We start from the raw sequence: 17542 nt of genomic DNA, 5'->3' as shown, positions 1-17542 counted from the left end.
CCCTTCAGTCCGCAGGCTGATGCTCTATCCACTGAGCCAAGCCAGTTAGGGCCAAACTCTTTATTATACTTCACTCATATGCTAGCCAGGCTTTGTCATCGGTCTTATTTATATGCACAAAAAATTGGACGTCAGTGCTGCCCTGGGATTGGAGGCATTGGCTGCTAGGTTTGTGTTGTTCATTTTGTTGTGAATTCACATTTCTTTTCAATCTGTAGACACATTATGCAGTTCAAGACACAAAGGGATTTCAAACAGAAGAAGATATAGATGGCCTCCACGCTACCATTGAGTGCGAGCAGCCCCAGCCCGACCTCTACAAGTAAGATCTGTGCTCCCCATGAGTATTTCTTTATCCCCTAATGTTCTTGCTCTCCACCCCAAATAGTCTAGTGGCCTGGGGATTTGGAAAGAATGTCAATCACTGCTTAAAAGTTAAGACTGAGTTAAAAATAGGTTACGTATATATTTCCAGAGTCCAACAACATTTAAATCTATAGCTACTTATACAAACATTAGAAGTGGCCTAATGAAGCTAAATTTGTTGCAGAAAAAATATTTTTTTCTATGTTGAGGAAGTGATTTTAAGGAAAATCATTTAAGTCATGGGTTAATAAGAACAGAAAGTAAACTAAGAAAAGGGGAGGAGGGTGGAGTGGTTTAGCTACACACAGACGTGCTTTTTGGTAAAGAATCCCAGATCGTGAGCGCACATTCCTTCTTTCATAGAAACAGGAAGGCAGGTGTGTAAGCCAGGGCACTTCCGGTCTGCCTCTTCCCCCCAGGGTCCCCCGCCCCCGTGTTGCTGCTGTGCCACTAACCTGACTTTTCTGTTGCCAGGTTTGTGGGCCGCATAAATGTTTACAATGATCAGAATGACCCCGTGGTGAGGTGAGGTGATGTGCTTCTTTTAAACAATTTTGGAGACTTTCATCTCTTTACTTTTAAATTATGAGTGAATTTCTTTTTACTGATAAAGAGTTTTTTAGTGTTGTTGTTCTATTGGGTTTTGAAAGTAGAATTAGGCTTTTCCAGAAGTCTAGGTTCTAGTGTTTTCTGATTTCTCTTGAGTATACATACAGCTATATGTGTGAAAAAAAGAACGACGCTCATGGGAAATGTTCTCTCACAAGACTCTGCTGAGGGTCTCACAGCAGGGAAGGGTCAGGAGCCCATGTAACAGTTCCCAGGCAAAGGAGAGGGTTTCCCCCATTAGAAATTCCTTTTCAGCCCTAGCCAGTTTGGCTCAGAGTGTCAGCTGCAGACCAAAGGGTCCCGGGTTCGATTCCGGTCAACGGCATGTACTGCAGTTGCAAGCTCCTCCCCAGCCTGGGCCCTGGTCAGGGCTCCTGCAGGAGACAACCAATCATTGTGTTTCTCTCACATCAATGTTTCTCTCTGTCTTTCCCTCTCTCTTCCACTCCCTTTAAAAATCAATGGAAAAATATCCTCGGGTGAGGATTTAAAAAATACTTAAGAAAAAAAAATTCCTTTTCAGCCCGGCCAGCATGGCTCAGTGGTTGATTGTCGACCTATGAACCAGGAGGTCACAGCTCAATCCCCAGTGTGGGACATGCAGGGGGCAGCCAATCAATGATTCTCTCTCATCATTGATGCTTCTATCTCTCCCCCTCTCCTCTCTGAAATCAATTAAAAAAAAAAATTTCTTTTCAGAATATATAGACAAGTATGTCGTCAACTGTGAAGTTGAAAGATTTCTGGCTTGGAAGCCCTTTATTGGAATGTATGATCTACCCATAATCATTACTGGGGTATGGTTTTGGCTCTGGATTTCATCTAGACTTAAGGGGCTGTTCCGCACAAGGGCCTGTCTCAGGTTCACATCCATCTTTTGGCCGGGCATGGGTGTGCTCAACCGCCTGTGGTCAGGACCAGTGTGATGTTACCATCTAGCCCACATCTCTCTGGGTCTGTGCTGTGTCTGCTTCCTCAGATGTTTTATCTGGACATTCTTTCAAGATCCTGTCAGTTCATTGGAGCCGAGGTATTTGAGAGCTACAGTTTAGGAAATTGACTTTAAGTAGGTTTAGGAGTTGACCTTTTTTTATAAATCTCACCTGTTAAAGAAATTATTCCTCCCCCCTCCCACCCCCAATCTAAGCAGTCTCCAAGTTGCCAATATCCTGATAGTACTTTGTGTATTTTTTTTAAAAAGTTGCTCATAAGTAGAAATAAACTCAATGGGAAACTGTCGCAAAATAATAAGTTACTGAAATAAAATTCATTGGGGCTTATCTCCTTGTAAGCTCCTGAAACTATTTGTTTAAAGGAAACAATTTGTGCACTTCTTAGCATGTTTTCATCATTATTTATCAGCTGGTTAGTTGGTAGTTTTCAGAATTTTTTTAAAATATATTTTTATTGACCTCAGAGAGGAATGGAGAAGGAAAGAGAGATAGAAACATCAATGATGAGTGAGAATCATTGATTGGCTGCCTCCTGCAACCCCCACACTGGGGATTGAGCCCGCAACCCAGGCATGTGCCCCCGACCAGAATCGAACCTGGGACCCCTCAGTCCACAGGTGGCTAGGGCAGTTTTTAGAATTTATGGAGGCATTGCCATGGTAATGCCTAAATAGATATTAATCTACAGCTAATTCCTAGTTAGTTTGGAAAAATGACCTGTATTTCTGTGTCTTGTAAAAACTACTGTTTGAACAAGTAATAGATTACGATTTAGTCATATTGCTGATGGAATGAATCCGACAAAGTAAACACTGCAGACTTTTCATGCTTTCTGTCTGGACGAAGTTTAATGCCAAACATCTTGGGAAGATAATTACTAATACATTTTGTGTTTTGATAGCAATTCTAGTTTAGCTTTTTATGCATTTATACTATTCCGCAGACTTTTAATATTTGGGTACTTAAAGATGTTTATAAGTTTGTGGTGTGGACAGTTATGAATTATATATCTAAATTCTTAATCCACTCAGGGTAATATTTCTTCATCCTCCTGTCCAAACTGGAAGCAAAGTACTTTTTAAAGTAAATTATTTTTAGACTTCCCAGAGCCACTTTTTAAAGGGGCCATTTGTTTTCATGAGCACGCTCAACATGAATTATTGTTAGTGTAGCTCACAGAGGCCGACAGTGCTTCTAACACAGCCAGACGGCAGCAGGAATGCGGCCCTGGAGGCTCTCAATGTGGCTGCCAGGCTGAGGGGCGAGTGCTGAGACCCTCGGGCAGCCCTGGGCAGACACGTCCGGTCAAGTGTGTCCCAGCCAACTCTTCCCTCTCAGCAGACCCCTCTTTCTCGTCTTCAGCTGGACACAGTCCTGAGCTGTATCAGCTAAATACACTGCACACATTTGAGGTGTTTTTACACTGATGGAGTAAAAAGCAAACTTCAGCAAAAGCGTTCAACTCTTTCCCTTCCAAAGAAAATGATGAGAATGCTGACAATAGCAAACGGTGTAAAGTTGGATTCTGCTTCATGTTTCCCTTTTCCTCTTGGGAAATTATTACTCCATCAACAAGGGGAACTGCTCGAATGTGAACCTCCGGGAGGCAGAGGTGTTGTTGGTCGCTCCCTGTTGAGTGTTGAGTGCTTAGGGCAGTGCTTGTTCTTAATGCGTGTTTTTTAAATTCCTTGGTTGTTGCCTGTTTCTCCCCAAAGTAGCAAATGCATGGATTGTTCCAGACTCACAGCCACCCTCATTTAGAGGGTCTCTGTGGACTTGACTGCCAGTGTTTATAAAGGCACACACAGTATCCTAGCCTTCACCTTTATTTATTTTTAATATATTTTTTATTATTGATAGTATTACAGATATATCTCATCTCCCCTCCCTCCTTAACCCTCTCCTCCTAGTACCTATTCCCCCCCTCCCCCCGCCCAGGTCTTCACTACCCTATTGCCTGTGACCATGGGCTATGCCTATAAATATTTAAGTTCTTTGGTTTATCTCTTCTCGTTCCCCCAACCCTACATCGAAGTCAGTCTGTTCCATGCCTCCATGCTTCGGGTCTTATTTTGTTGGTCACTTCATTTTGTTCATTAGATTCCACAAATAAGTGAGATCATGTGATATTTATCTTTCTCAGATTGGCTTATTTCACTTAGCATAATATTTTCCAGACCCATCCATGCTGTTCCAAAGGCTAAGGGATCCCTCTTTTTTATAGCTGCATAGTACTCCATAGTGTAAATGTCCCACAGCTTTTTTATCTATTCATTTACTGATGGGCACCAGCCCGCACCTTTAAAGTGTGATTGTATTCCATGAGACACACTGAGTGATAGACACAGGACGTGATAGAAACGACTTGATGCCACATGACTCAGAGGCACCACCCTTTCGCTTTTCCAGAACATTTAGGGGTCCTCCCGTCCAGTGGTCCTGAAACCTGATACCTGTTAGGAGCAGGTTTCTGATTCAGTCTGTCGAGGTGACTTTTCAGACAACTTGTCCGGTGCCGCTGATGGCACTGGTGCAGGGACCCCACTTGTCAGCCCACCACCTGCACAAGCGATCGCTAATAGAATGTTGTTAAAATGTTCAGACCTGGCTCGGTAGGTCTGGGAGCCTGCTGACATGTGCCGCACAGGAGAGCAGGTGCCCGCAGAGCTAGAACTCTGCAGAATTCTTCCAGCAGAGCGGGTTTTTAACCTCTGGCAGGCAAGGGTCACACACACTGTCCCATGGACCCAGGCTGACTTTTCTAATCTGACTATAAGCAAATCTACATTTAAACAACTTCCTCTTACAATGAAGTCTGTTAGGCAAGTGAGTTGACTTTCACCTTGTAGCATGCCTCTCACTATGGTTTCTCCATTGCCCTGTTTCTTTCTGGTCATTCTTGTCTTTACAGGCCATTAGGATCGGAAAACTTGCTTCTTAGAGGAGCCACACTAAAGAACACTGAGAAAATCTTCGGTAAATGTTTTAATTAGTGAATTATTAGTAACTAGAGGCCCGGTGCATGACATTCGTGCACTGGGTGCGGGGGGACGGGGGGTCCCCTCAGCCCAGTGTACGCCCTTTTGCAGTCTGGGAGCGCTCAGGGGATGTCTGATTGACGGTTTAGGCCCTCTCCCCAGCCTAAGCCGCAGTCAGACATCCTTAGTGCTGCCTCAGAGGCAGGCCACTGTGCGCGCCAGGTGTCAGCCCAGCTTGTGGCTGAGCGGTGCTCCCCCTGTGGGAGTGCACTGACCACTAGGGAGCAGCTCCTCTGTCGAGTGTCTGCCCCCTGGTGGTCAGTGCGTGTCATAGTGACCAGTCGTTCTGCCATTCTGTTGATTTGCATATTACCCTTTTATTATATAGGATAGCCTCTAAAATTAAGGGTATGTTAAGTAATTACAATAGTGGTACCATGAAAGCATCTTCTGTACTTTGAAGTACTGTAGACTTGATGGCAGCAATAATTCTGCATCACTAAGAAAAGCAGTATTGATGTATAACCGCAATCCATAAAGCAATGACATCTGAGGATATTGCTTATATATTAAGTGCCTACAGATTTTGACTCAAGAAACAAAGTTAATCCATGAAAGAATCCACACAGTATATTTTGTAACAATTTTTTTAGTGGCTTTTTTTCTTTACTAGTATCTCCCATTTCTGTGTGGGTTATTGTTTATGTTTTAATTAAAATAAATTTTTAATTAAAATTGCTGTACCCTTTTGTGGGAAAACCCAAATTATTAATATCTGAACTTTATAAAAAATACAGATTGTTCTCTGTGCAGGAAATTTAAAAAAAGTATTTCTTTAGTCTAAAGAACCCTATTGTGTGACTCTGTTTATGAACAGCTAGCTTGCCTAGTGAAATAAAAAATATAATTTCTCTTACCCCAAATTCCATTTTCACCATAGCTGTGTGTAACTTACTATGTAAAGGCAAATACAGTTGTGTTACTGTTCTGACATTTATTCTCTGCTTTACAGGTGTTGCTATTTATACGGGCATGGAAACCAAGATGGCATTAAATTATCAATCAAAATCCCAGAAACGATCCGCTGTAGAAAAGTAAGGTTCAGTCCCCATTGTGTAAAGTGGGTAAAAATCTGTGACTTACGAGACCAAACCACAGTAGATATGAAAACACTTTTCTCTTGGCCTGGTTAGCAGTTCCTTCATGGTGTCTAGATAGACAGTAGAGCTGAACACTTAGATCGACTGTCTTATTTTGGGGGGTGGGGAGAGTGTAAATGGCCACACATCTTCAGCCCACTTCTGCAGGCTCCCTCATGTGGACACCCCAAAGTCCCAGTTTGAAGTAATTTGCAGTTGCCCTTCAGTTCCTCCCATCATTTCATGAAAAAGTCAAAGTTGGGTCATTTTTTATTTGGGGTGTTGAAACCACCTGTTTTCCTGAGCAAAGCATTAGCAGGGAGAACAGAGTCTTCTTTTTATTGAACCATAAAATGTTTGTAAAAATATGTCAAGGAGAGAGTTGCATTTGTAAGAAAATGTGGCCCAGATTTTTTCCGTCTTTGCCTTTTGTTAAAGTGTATCCTTGACTTGAAGTGGGCCACTGAGCGGTTACAAATTTTTTAACAGAGAGATGTGTGCTACTTTCAGATTTGGGGGGAAGACTTGACAGGGTGCCTTCTGCCCACTCTCAGAACGCCAGTCTTGAAATGTGATCCTGGGCCCCAGTCTATCTCTGGCTTCATCAAATACCAAAATGCAGACTTGGCTCTTAAACAAGAACGCTTTGTTTCCAGATGTCTACATTGACAAATAAGTTTCAGAAATAGATTTTGGAAAATCACCCCTTCTTCATGAGCATTGGCTACAGACTGAGCATTATTCTTACGCTGAGGGCATTTCTTTTAGTGTTGACTTCCCTCCATCCCTCCTCCCTTCCTGGTGGTCAGCTCTAAATTCGGAACTCATTGGTTGATGCTTAAAGGTAGAAGAAATTTGTTTCTGGATGTTCTTTAAATGATAGAGACCTAGACTAGTGGTCGGCAAAGTGCGGCTCACGGGCCACATGCGGCTCTTTGGCCCCTTGAGTGTTCTAACGCCACTTCTTCAAAATAGACTCGCCCATGCCAAAAACCGACTTCTGCGCATGGGCCACGAAGTTTCAATCGCACTATATGTGTGCGCCCGCACGTGGTATTTTGTGGAAGAGCCACACTCAAGGGGCCAAAGAGCCGCATGTGTGGCTCGCAAGCCGCGGTTTGCCGACCACTGACCTAGACCTTACAGAAACCTGTGTCAGCAACGTGGTTGTGTGGAGTCTCTCTCCTGTTTACGGAACTTTCCTTTACTGAGCTGTTTCCCTTGTGGTGTCTAATATCACACACCAGTGACCACGGAGGAGACTCAGAAATGAGCTTACGTTATTTTCACTGTCAATGGTTTGGGAGAGGAATCTTTTAATGGCACTCATTGCTGTGCCATTTATTCCTAATCTGTTTTGTCACAATGTGTTCATCTTGACACACAGGTGTGCAACTCTCAATTCTTCAGGGAGAAGTGACTAAGTAACCATTACTGTCTTGTGTTTTAGATCAATGAATGTGTTCCTCATAGTGTACCTCTGTATTCTCATCGGCAAAGCGCTGATAAATACTGTCCTGAAATACGTGTGGCAGAGTGAACCATCCCGAGATGAGCCGTGGTATAATCAGAAAACCGAAGCAGAAAGACAGAGGAACCTGGTATGGACACTGACTTCCTTTGCAGTGATCAACGATGCCCTGTGGGCTGCTGTTGTGAAAATGTGTTAACATGATGAAGTTGTGATTGATCAAATCTTTATAATAAGTGATGCATTGATATGGAAACCATCGGTTACCTCTCTAGCTGTAGATACTGGTTGCTTTTGCATTCTTTGGATTTGAATATCCAAGCCTGGAAAGGTATTAGTTCCCATAGTAAATTCATATGGATGCACCTTAAATGCATCCAAATTCATAGGGATGCTCCTTAAATGCATCTGGATGTTTCCAGAACCCAGAGCAATGTCTGTATTTAGAGGATGCTCAGTGAATGCTCGTTAATGATTGTGAGGTAAATGGTACTTACTTATGGTATGTATGTGGACAAAAAAGAGACAGTTATATGGTCTCTTATTATTGCCTGTAGCCCCTGAATGAGCCTTATCTTTGGATTTGAAATACTTGCATTTAAAATCTGCACTTGGGTGATTTGTGCCTAAGCTTTACATAGTTGTGATGTTGGTGTGAGGACGTGGGCAATCACGCGATGTTTACTCAGTTTCTCAGGGCGTTCACTGACTTCCTGGCCTTCATGGTTCTGTTCAACTACATCATCCCCGTGTCCATGTACGTCACGGTGGAGATGCAGAAGTTCCTGGGCTCGTATTTCATCACCTGGGATGAAGAAATGTTTGACGAGGACATGGGCGAAGGGCCTCTGGTCAACACCTCGGATTTAAATGAAGAGTTAGGACAGGTCAGTGTCTTCTGAAGTGTCTTTCATAATCTTGTGATGACTGAGTCCCTCCATTTTATGTTTCCAGGTGTCTAGATTCTAAATGATTCCTATCATGCAGGCAAATCATCCAGATGGCCAGATGACAACTTTTCCATTTTAATTAGTGCAGAGAGATAGAACCTGTAACTGGGGAAAGACAACAATAAAATTGTTAGTTGTTTTTTTTTTTTTAACTTTACTTGAATGACAGTTGGTAGTGCTTTTATATTTATAATTATGCAAAATTAATTACATTAACTGGTTGAGATATGCTCATCTGTGGCCTAAATGGCGCTCATGCTGTGAACCAAGGTGAAGGGGTAAAGGTGAGCTAACGTGGATTGAGTACCTGCTTCATCGGCATTGTACGCGGCTTTCATCCTTGATTTCCTTCAGTTCTGACACTGAGCCCGTTATCCTCATTTTAAAGACAAGCAAAGTGGGACCCCGGCGAGTTTCAGTAGCTGGATGTATTGCAGGGTTCAAAATCTCCACATAGAAATCCTGCTCCACATTAATGACTTCATGGCCTGGGGCGGGTGGCCTGAGCGCTGTGCACACTGAGCTTCTCTATCTATAAAATGGGCGTAATAAAGGCACCTGCCTTGCCAGAGTGCAGTGGGGATTGAATGAGATAACAGTGTCTAATGGAACTGCCTTGGCAGGAGTCATTGTCATCTGGGATCGCCTGGATGGGCGGTGGAGCCCATACTGTGGAGAGGCCTGTCCCCCTGACCTCGCCTTGGTCCTCTGGCCTTCAGTGGGAGCCTTCCCGCTACCCCAGTCTAACCTTTTCACAGCCTTTTTGTTGCATGAAAGAGCATTTGATAAATGCTGTTAATATATTTGTTACAGGAAGAAATTTTGAGTAGGTTTTTTTTTTTATAAACAGCTATTTTCAACTAGTAGCTGAAATCCACTCCCTGTGCCCCAGCACATTGGTCTGAAAATATATGGTTAGACGCAGATAGCTGCATACTGCTTCACCTCCTCAGGACAAGGATACTTGTTACTAAAAGATGATATTTTGCTTGTTCATGAGTTTGACCTTTAAATCATTCCTCTGGGACACTCCACACCCCCCGTGGAGTACTGTCTCAGTCAGCAATGTGCAAATTATAAGTTGGTGGCTCAGTATTAGAATATCTTCACCTCCATGGAGTTCATTTCCTTTGCAGTAGTAAATGGTATATTTTGTACATTCCAGAGAAATTCATGGAGGAAAGAATTTTTTTCTGTAACAAGATAAACGGAGAGCTGTATTCAGTGCAGAAAATTATTCTGCCTCAGAGTAAGGCTAAGAACGCCTTTGTGACACAGGAGCTCCAGAGATCGGTGGAGAGGCTTGTTGTAGGGGAGGGAACGTTGTGAAATATTCATTGTTAGTGTGGATCCTCACTTTGAAAAAAGTCAGGTACCTGGTGAAGGGGTAGGTTGGGGGTAAAACACTGATGTTAGGAATCACAGCTGCTGGGGTCTGAGGCAGCCTACCGCTCCTTCTCCCCTCCGAGAGGGGCATGTGAATCCTAGCCAGCACCCCAGCCATTCCTTGTGTCTGCAGGTGGAGTACATCTTCACAGACAAGACTGGCACTCTCACCGAGAACAACATGGAGTTCAAGGAGTGCTGCATCGAGGGCCACGTCTACGTGCCGCACGTCATCTGCAACGGGCAGGTTCTCCCCGGCGCCACTGGCATCGACATGATCGACTCCTCCCCGGGGGTCAGTGGGAGGGTAGGTGCTTGCCCTTTTGGACCAACACTGTCACATTGTCTCAGTTCACAAGGTAGCCTGGTATCCCCTCTGGTTCTGGGATCCAGGAAGGCCATGAATCTTCCAGCGACTTGAGTGAGAAGAATGGTAGGATTCCACCATTTCCCACCAGTTAACCTGGCCAGTCACGTCATATTAGGAACAGCTTTAAAAATGTGGACCAGCAGGAAAACGGTCAGCTGTGAGCAAAGTGACCTGGGTACCACATGTGCTTGTACTATATACGTGCTCACACTCGCACCCAAACCCACATGCACACACATGCGAGCTCACATGCACATATGTGCACATAGACATGCACACAGAGACCCATGCCCCACACTCACACATGTATGCATGATGTACTTATAGACCATGCACATGTACTTACAGACCCCATGCACATATCTTCATATGTGTGCACACAGATATAGGCCACACACACAATGCACTCACACACACACAGACATGCACACACATACACCAAATGCGGTGGCTTCAGATCTCAGCATTTCTAGGAGGCAGCGTGACCCTCAGCAGTGGTCAGCCAGGAGACCATTCCAGAATCCTTGGTGACCGCAGAGACCTCTGTGGTGTCCTCTAGGGCACCAAGAATGGCTGCTTTATTGGGCTGGGCTGTGACCGCCTGTTGTGACCAAGCGGACCACCCCCCCACACACACATGCTTCAGGCAATTTCACCCAGTCTGGGAGGAGAGGGCAGGTCTATGGCCTTCATAAGGTGCTCCACAGGCATGGCACCCTCTGGCCACCTGCTGGAACTCCCCTGCCTAGCACATGTGATGCAAGTCCAGCCCTCCTTGGCCCCCCTCAGCCACCGTGGCATCCCAGAACCCCTGAGAAAGCTTTCTGGAGTCCCCAGGGAACCCAGGTTCCTGGAGGCCCTGCAGTGCAGCCTCTGCTGGCCCAAGGCTCTGCCCAGCCATGTTCTCTTGTGACCTTGAACCTATCGCCTCCTCTCACTATATTCATTTCTTTTCCGTCTTCTTAGCCCATTAGTCTTGATCGTAGCTACCGTAGAAGTGCTCAAGAATGAACAAAAGCCACAGTTACACTCTACCTTCTAAACCAGAGGCAAAACTAATACTAACCTTTAAGAGTTGCATGTCCTGCTTTATTGTTTATTGTCTTCATTTGGTTTCTTCCTCCTTTAAGCCGATATGCCATAGATGTGTGGGTTTCTGTCCTGCATTTCTATAGGAGCGAGAAGAGCTGTTTTTCCGGGCCCTCTGCCTGTGCCACACTATCCAGGTGAAGGATGACGATGACGTGGATGGGCCCAGGAAGTCACCAGACTCGGGGAAGTCCTGTGTGTACATATCGTCCTCGCCCGACGAGGTGGCCTTAGTGGAGGGTGTCCAGAGGTACGTCTCTGGCTGCACACGAGTCTGGTCGCAGCTGTGAGGGGTGTGCTGAGCTGGTCCTGGAGTTCTTTCCCACCCCAACAATGTACTCCTCCTGGACTCACACTGGACCTGTCCTGAGTCAGGCCCCTGTGCCTGGGAGGCTTCCTGAGGGGTGAGCTGAGCAGGTACAGCCTTTGTGCTCAGTGTCCCCTCGACCTCCACAACCTGCCATCAGCGTGAGAAGCAGCATGGTCCCAGCTGCCAGTGTTTGTCACTGTCTTACTTGGGTAGTTTTTCCTCCTCACTTCTTCAGTAAGAAGGTTAGAGGTCTTTCCAATTAATCACAGGCTTTTAATGATGCAAGCAACCTTAGACACCCACATGAAAAGTCTTCCTCGTCCGTCCTAAAGAATTGATGCCCAGAGATGTCAAGCAACTTTCCCAAAGTCACATAACATGAAGAGGGATTAAGCTGGGGTGCTGGGGTTTTCTTTACCGGTAGCTTCCCTATCTTCGTATCCTATCATATTAAGTCTATGTGCTTCTTGCACCCTCCTTCAGTATCATTTTATTGGGAGTGTTTGCTGCCTCATGACATACAGCATTTAAGCAAACACTTGGAAAAGTACTTCAAATATTCCAGATATGTGGCATAATTTCAAGTCAAGGGAAATGTTCTTCTAATGATCACAGCTTACAATTCAAATTTAACACGAATGGTACTAATCTTCCCTCTTTGCTGCCATTGATAAGTGGGTGTTGAACACCTCTCCTCTGATTAGAAGAGTGTTTTTATTGTTGACTAAACTAACGTATGTTTCCCATGCAGTTTGAATAGTAACGTGAGTATGTAAATCATGTCAATTATTAAGTGTATAAATCCACACGTACGTATAGGAGATTTCTCAAAGCTAGATTTCTCTCTTCTTGGAAAACGTGTGTTCAGAAATTAAGCCATATTCTATCATTGATATCAGAAGTGAGGACAGGCTGCTCCTGCCTGTCATTCTAGACCAGTGGTCAGCAAACTGCGGCTCGCGAGCCACATGTGACTCATGAGCCGCCGTTTGCCGCTCTGTTGACTAATGAGTTTGCCGACCACTGCCTTAGGGAAGAACACTTTAAAAAAACATTTTAATAATGTACTAATGTCTTTAACCTGAAGTCAAAACTTCTGGGTAAGGGAATGCCTTACAGCAGTGGTCGGCAAACTCATTAGTCAACAGAGCGGCAAACCGTAGCTGGCAAGCCGCATGTGGCTCGCGAGCCGCAATTTGCCGACCACTGGTCTAGACTCACCTTCCAAGAAGCCTTTCCTTCAGCTGCCCCCTCCCCCCCCTCCACCAGCTCCTGCCTGGGTGGGGTCCCAAGGTCCCCTGGTGCCTTCCTACCATTATGGCTCCATGCTGTCATTAGGTTGATACCTTTCACCTCCCACAGCTATAAGCTCCTGGAGTCCAGAAGCCCCGCCCTCTTTCTGCCCCCACTCCCGCCATGTGCCTAACAGCCCATGGCTTCATGTGTATGCCGGTGGAGGGGAGGGTGTTAGATTAAGGGCTCTGCAGATGTTGTTGACCGGCAGCCTGCCCTAGAGCTAGTGTCCTCATCAGTTAAGTGAGAGTTGGTCTGGAGAATGACAGTCTCTCAGGGTCTTTCTAATCCTGATGTGTAACCTCTGCTGAACAACCCCACTGATGAGTGAGTAAAACTGTGTCAGTATAGACAGGGACCAGTCCACACACCTGCTGTCTTTCTGAAACCTGTTAATACCTACCAGTAAGAGTGGACCTCACCACCGTGGTGCTTAGGAGGGTAAGTCAGAAATTCACTTGGTCCTTGGAGAATTTTTGTGAGATGGTGAATAAGTTCAGTATTATAATTTCCTAAGTTTATAATCCAGTTTATTTCCTCTTGTTTTACCAGGAGTATTTCTTTTTTGAAAAGAAAGCTTTACCAGAATGTAAAACAGAAATATTTTATTGAAAGAGGAATATCAAAATTTCAAATTAACCACTGGTTTGCCTTCTCCTTTACAGACTTGGTTTTACATACCTACGGCTAAAGGATAACTACATGGAGATATTAAATAGGGATAATTACATTGAAAGGTAAGAATATTATACATTATATTGTGATGTAATACAGAATTGTTTTACAAGGCACTAGGCGTGAGTAAATTAAATATTTGACCAAATATAGCAGGCTAACTTTTAAGCTGACAATGTTGTATGACCCGAGAATGAGGTTATAAATAACCTTGGCAGAAAAAAGGTTCCCCACCCCTGCCCTGGGACTTCAGAGGGGAGCTCATTCGCAGGATGATAAGAAGATTCAGTAACTAGATGTTTACCTTGTCATGGATATAGATTTTTAAAAAAACAAACAAAAAAAAACGTGTTATCTCTGGTGATAGCTCTTATTTTTTTTAATCCTTGTTTTGTTTTCATTGATTTTGAGCGAGAGAGAAAGAGAAATCAATGTGTGAGAAAAACATCGATTGGTTGCCTCCTGTCTGCACCTGTATATGCCCTGACTCAGATTCGAACCCACAACCTTTTGGTGTATGGGACAACACTCCAACTGACTGAGCCACCTGGTCAGGGCTGCTGATAAAGGGAGAGATAAAAGTTTCTCATGAGCCTGCAAGGTCTCAATTGTCTTCAGCTCAAAATAATCCACCCACCTGCCAAAGTGGCACCTCTTGGGGAGGCCAGTTCTGAACCCCTTCCTCAGCTTGTGAGCGGGGATTGACATCACAGAAGTTTCACAGTCACTTCTGAGCCACTGGCTGGAGTCTAGACCCTAAGGAGTTTTCAGGGGTAATGTCAGGGGTGGCTCAGCTATTTTCAACGTTTCAAACTCCAGACAGAAGTCTTCTGATGACTTTTATCAATTTAAAGGACACTGGTTTATTCTCAGGGATCAAAAGCTCTTATACAACCTGTGGATCTGTGCTCAACAGAATTTAGGAAGGTGAATCAGCACATAAGATAGATAGTTCTTTTGATGCACAAACTCCATGAGCATCTGTAATGCAGGCTGGGGGTGGGAGGTGGATGTCCAAGGCCAGGATCCTAGTGGTGAGGAGATAAGAGCCTGGCCCTAGCCACCCTCTGTCCCCAGAGGGCACTGGTGGCAGTAGCGTGGAGCAGATCACCAGTCACATGAATCCAGACATTCCCATGTGTCTGGGGGAAACTGCCCTACCTCCAAATTCTGCCTCCTCTCCCCATTCCCTCCCAGCTGCTGTCAGCAGTGCCCTGCAGGCAGAGGTGGGGTGGGGCATAGATGGAGGTGACGTTTTCAAAGGCCTGGGCGTTTTCAAAGGCCTGGGTGTGGTGGGGAGAGGACTGCCCCAGACATTCTTCTGTGGAAAGGCTGATAAATACCCAGATTTTATGACATACAGAGCCACATGGGTACTAAAGACAAATTTTCATCTATTTTTCAGGTTTGAATTGCTGCAAATTTTGAGTTTTGACTCAGTAAGAAGGAGAATGAGTGTAATTGTAAAATCTGATACAGGTAGAAATTTCTTTTTCTTTGATGTCTTAAATTATACATTGTGCTGGGGTTTTTTCTGATGCTCACATTCTTCAGGAGCTTTAAAGATTTAACTATTCTCTTTTTTAAAAAAAATCAACACATAGATGAAACAATTATAGGTCACACAGCCCCTCACACCCACTGCAGGTGACATCATGCCTCAGTTCCTCATGTTCCCGTTTTTCTCCCAGGCACTGCAAGGCTGACTACAAGGCCTGCAGAGCCTATCTCCAAAGTGTCTCTTCCTCCCCCTCCTTTCAGTCCTCTCACACAGCACCTGCTTTCCAAGGTCTCCATCGCAGTCTCTGCCTTTCTATCATCCTGCCACCATGTCAGTCTTCTTAAGGCCCTGGAGCGCTCACTGTCCTGGCGGGGCCTGGTGGCTCCTGTTCAGTGTCAGGCCGCCACACCTTCCCAGGGTTTTTTCATGGAAGCCCTGAGCTGCCTTCCTAGCTTCCATTCCCAGCAACCTCAGAATGTGTGCAGCATGGACTTTTTCAACTGGAGGCCCTCTACCTGGTGGGGAGTGTTCTACCTGAAGTTCTCTACCTGATGGGGACTTCTGCACTTGGAGGCTCTCTACCGAGTGTGGGCTTTTCTACCTGAAGTTCTCGACCTGGTAGGGACTTTTACACTTAGAAGCCCTCTTGCTCATTTGTACTGTTCCAAGGACAGCTAAACAGCCACCTGGTAGGAAGCCTGGCCTGGTTGCCTCAGTCAGATGAGCTGTTTGTCTTCTGACCTGGCTAGACTGCAAGCATCCTAAATGCAGAATCTATGCTTTTATCAGCAGTATATCCACCACAACACTACCAATGATTGCTCAATAAATACTGCTAAGTTCAATTTACGAATGCACCTTCAAAATGCATTTTATCAAGAGATGTGGGATCTTGTTCTATTTGGTTTCTTAAAACTAGGCAATACCAGACTATGTTTATCTCTTTGGAAAGTTGCCTGGTGAGCAACCAAATGCAGCCACTACCCTGGAACTAAACAGACTCAGCCTAAAATAGTGATCTGAGGGCATGCTGGGGAATTTTGTGTCAGTCCTATCTAACACTCATGTGGAGAGAATTTCATTTCGATGGGGAGTAAATACACAAAGTACCTTTCATTAAACAGAGCCATTCTGACTTTCTTCTGATAGAACCAGCAATACCTTGTTTTCTCCTCTAAGACCATGGAGGTTGCTGAAGGCATATCTTTGCCCTGTGCATTATTTTTCAAAGAGTGGAGTTCCATGTGCTGATTGCTGAGCCTGGTGGCAGCGCCCTGGCTGCCCTGGGAGCTGGGCTGTCGTAGAGCTGTATCTCTCTCTCTTTTTTAAAAAATATATTTTTATTGATTTCAGAGAAGAAGAGGGAGAGAAAGAGAAACATCAATGATGAGAATCATTGATCAGCTGCCTCCTGCACACTTCCTGCTAGGAATCGAGCCTGCAACCCGGGCATGTGCCCTGACTGGGAGTCTAACCATGACCTCCTGGTTCATAGGTTGATGCTCAGACACTGAGCTACGCCAGCCAGGCCAAAGCTGGGTCTTTTATCCACATGCTTTGCTCCTCTCTGAACCAGCTTATCCTACGTGGATAAGAGTGGGCTCCACCAGTGAGACTTGCCCTAAATATCATGGGACATAAAGTAGTTTATAATATGAACACTGCCCATACACATGGAAACAGAGATTTTACCAGTAGGATCAGCAGGACATTGGGAAGCATACACACCATGGTGTTTGAAACAGTTCAGGTCAATGTGCTAACACTTGCCCAAGTGCAGAAGGTTATTTCACTGTGCACAAATGAAGGACTCTCCTGTGAGTTTAAGCCGTTCAGATTTTTCCAAAAGAAGGCATTGCATTGTGGAAATCTTTCTGTCTTGATATTTTCCCCCTTACAAATGTGAAGTCTAGGAGCTGAATCATGCAGCAGCCCTGAGCCTGCAGTAATGATCATAGTATCAGGAAGCAATGCATCCGTTATCCACAAACCGTCTCCTACCCCACTTATGCATTCTCCTGAACTGCATGGTCACAGTGCTGGTACCCACGGGATGTACCGCGGAATCTTCCTTAACAACTTCCATTTACCATCAAAAAGGGCATCATGAGAGCTTGAAAAGGGGCGGGGTCACATTAAGAATGTATGCCCATTCACGTCATTAGAATATCTCTTCCACGAGATACCTACATATTTCCGAAGGCATCTTTGAGGAACTGTGGGCTTAGAGGGGTGACTGTCATGCCATCTGACCTGGCCACTGCATCAATTCATTGTAAGAGAAGTTTGAATATTTAATTCAACAAGTTGTTCTCTAAGTAGTAACATCCCCGGAGATGACACTGATTGCACTGGTTTTACAGCCTAATGGACCCTTGACTCCATTAGGGGAGACTGGAGACTATAGGCCACGACAGCCAGTTAACAACTTGAATTTCTTTTTTTTTTTTTT

General features: G+C 44.8%; 1 protein-coding gene across 5 annotated transcripts in view; it reads left to right on the top strand.

Moving 5' to 3' along the window:
* Positions 1–17542, top strand: part of ATP11A (ATPase phospholipid transporting 11A) — a 142633-nt gene that overhangs the window by 88426 nt on the left and 36665 nt on the right. For all 5 annotated transcript variants that reach the window (XR_013960194.1, XR_013960195.1, XM_080661614.1 and 2 more), the window contains exons 7-16: positions 219–322; positions 841–891; positions 4840–4904; positions 5919–6000; positions 7496–7646; positions 8206–8403; positions 9986–10159; positions 11398–11561; positions 13580–13651; positions 14995–15068. Coding sequence is in view for 3 of the 5 variants with exons in the window: in XM_080661614.1 (XP_080517740.1) it covers positions 219–322; positions 841–891; positions 4840–4904; positions 5919–6000; positions 7496–7646; positions 8206–8403; positions 9986–10159; positions 11398–11561; positions 13580–13651; positions 14995–15068 (1135 nt within the window). In the remaining 2 variants the exon portion in view is untranslated. The remainder of the gene's footprint in view (positions 1–218; positions 323–840; positions 892–4839; positions 4905–5918; positions 6001–7495; positions 7647–8205; positions 8404–9985; positions 10160–11397; positions 11562–13579; positions 13652–14994; positions 15069–17542) is intronic.

This window comes from Plecotus auritus (genome assembly GCF_963455305.1).
Source record: "Plecotus auritus genome assembly, chromosome: 3".
Lineage (NCBI taxonomy): Eukaryota > Metazoa > Chordata > Mammalia > Chiroptera > Vespertilionidae > Plecotus > Plecotus auritus.
Note: the sequence above shows the minus strand (reverse complement) of the source record. Positions and strands in the feature narration are given on the sequence as shown.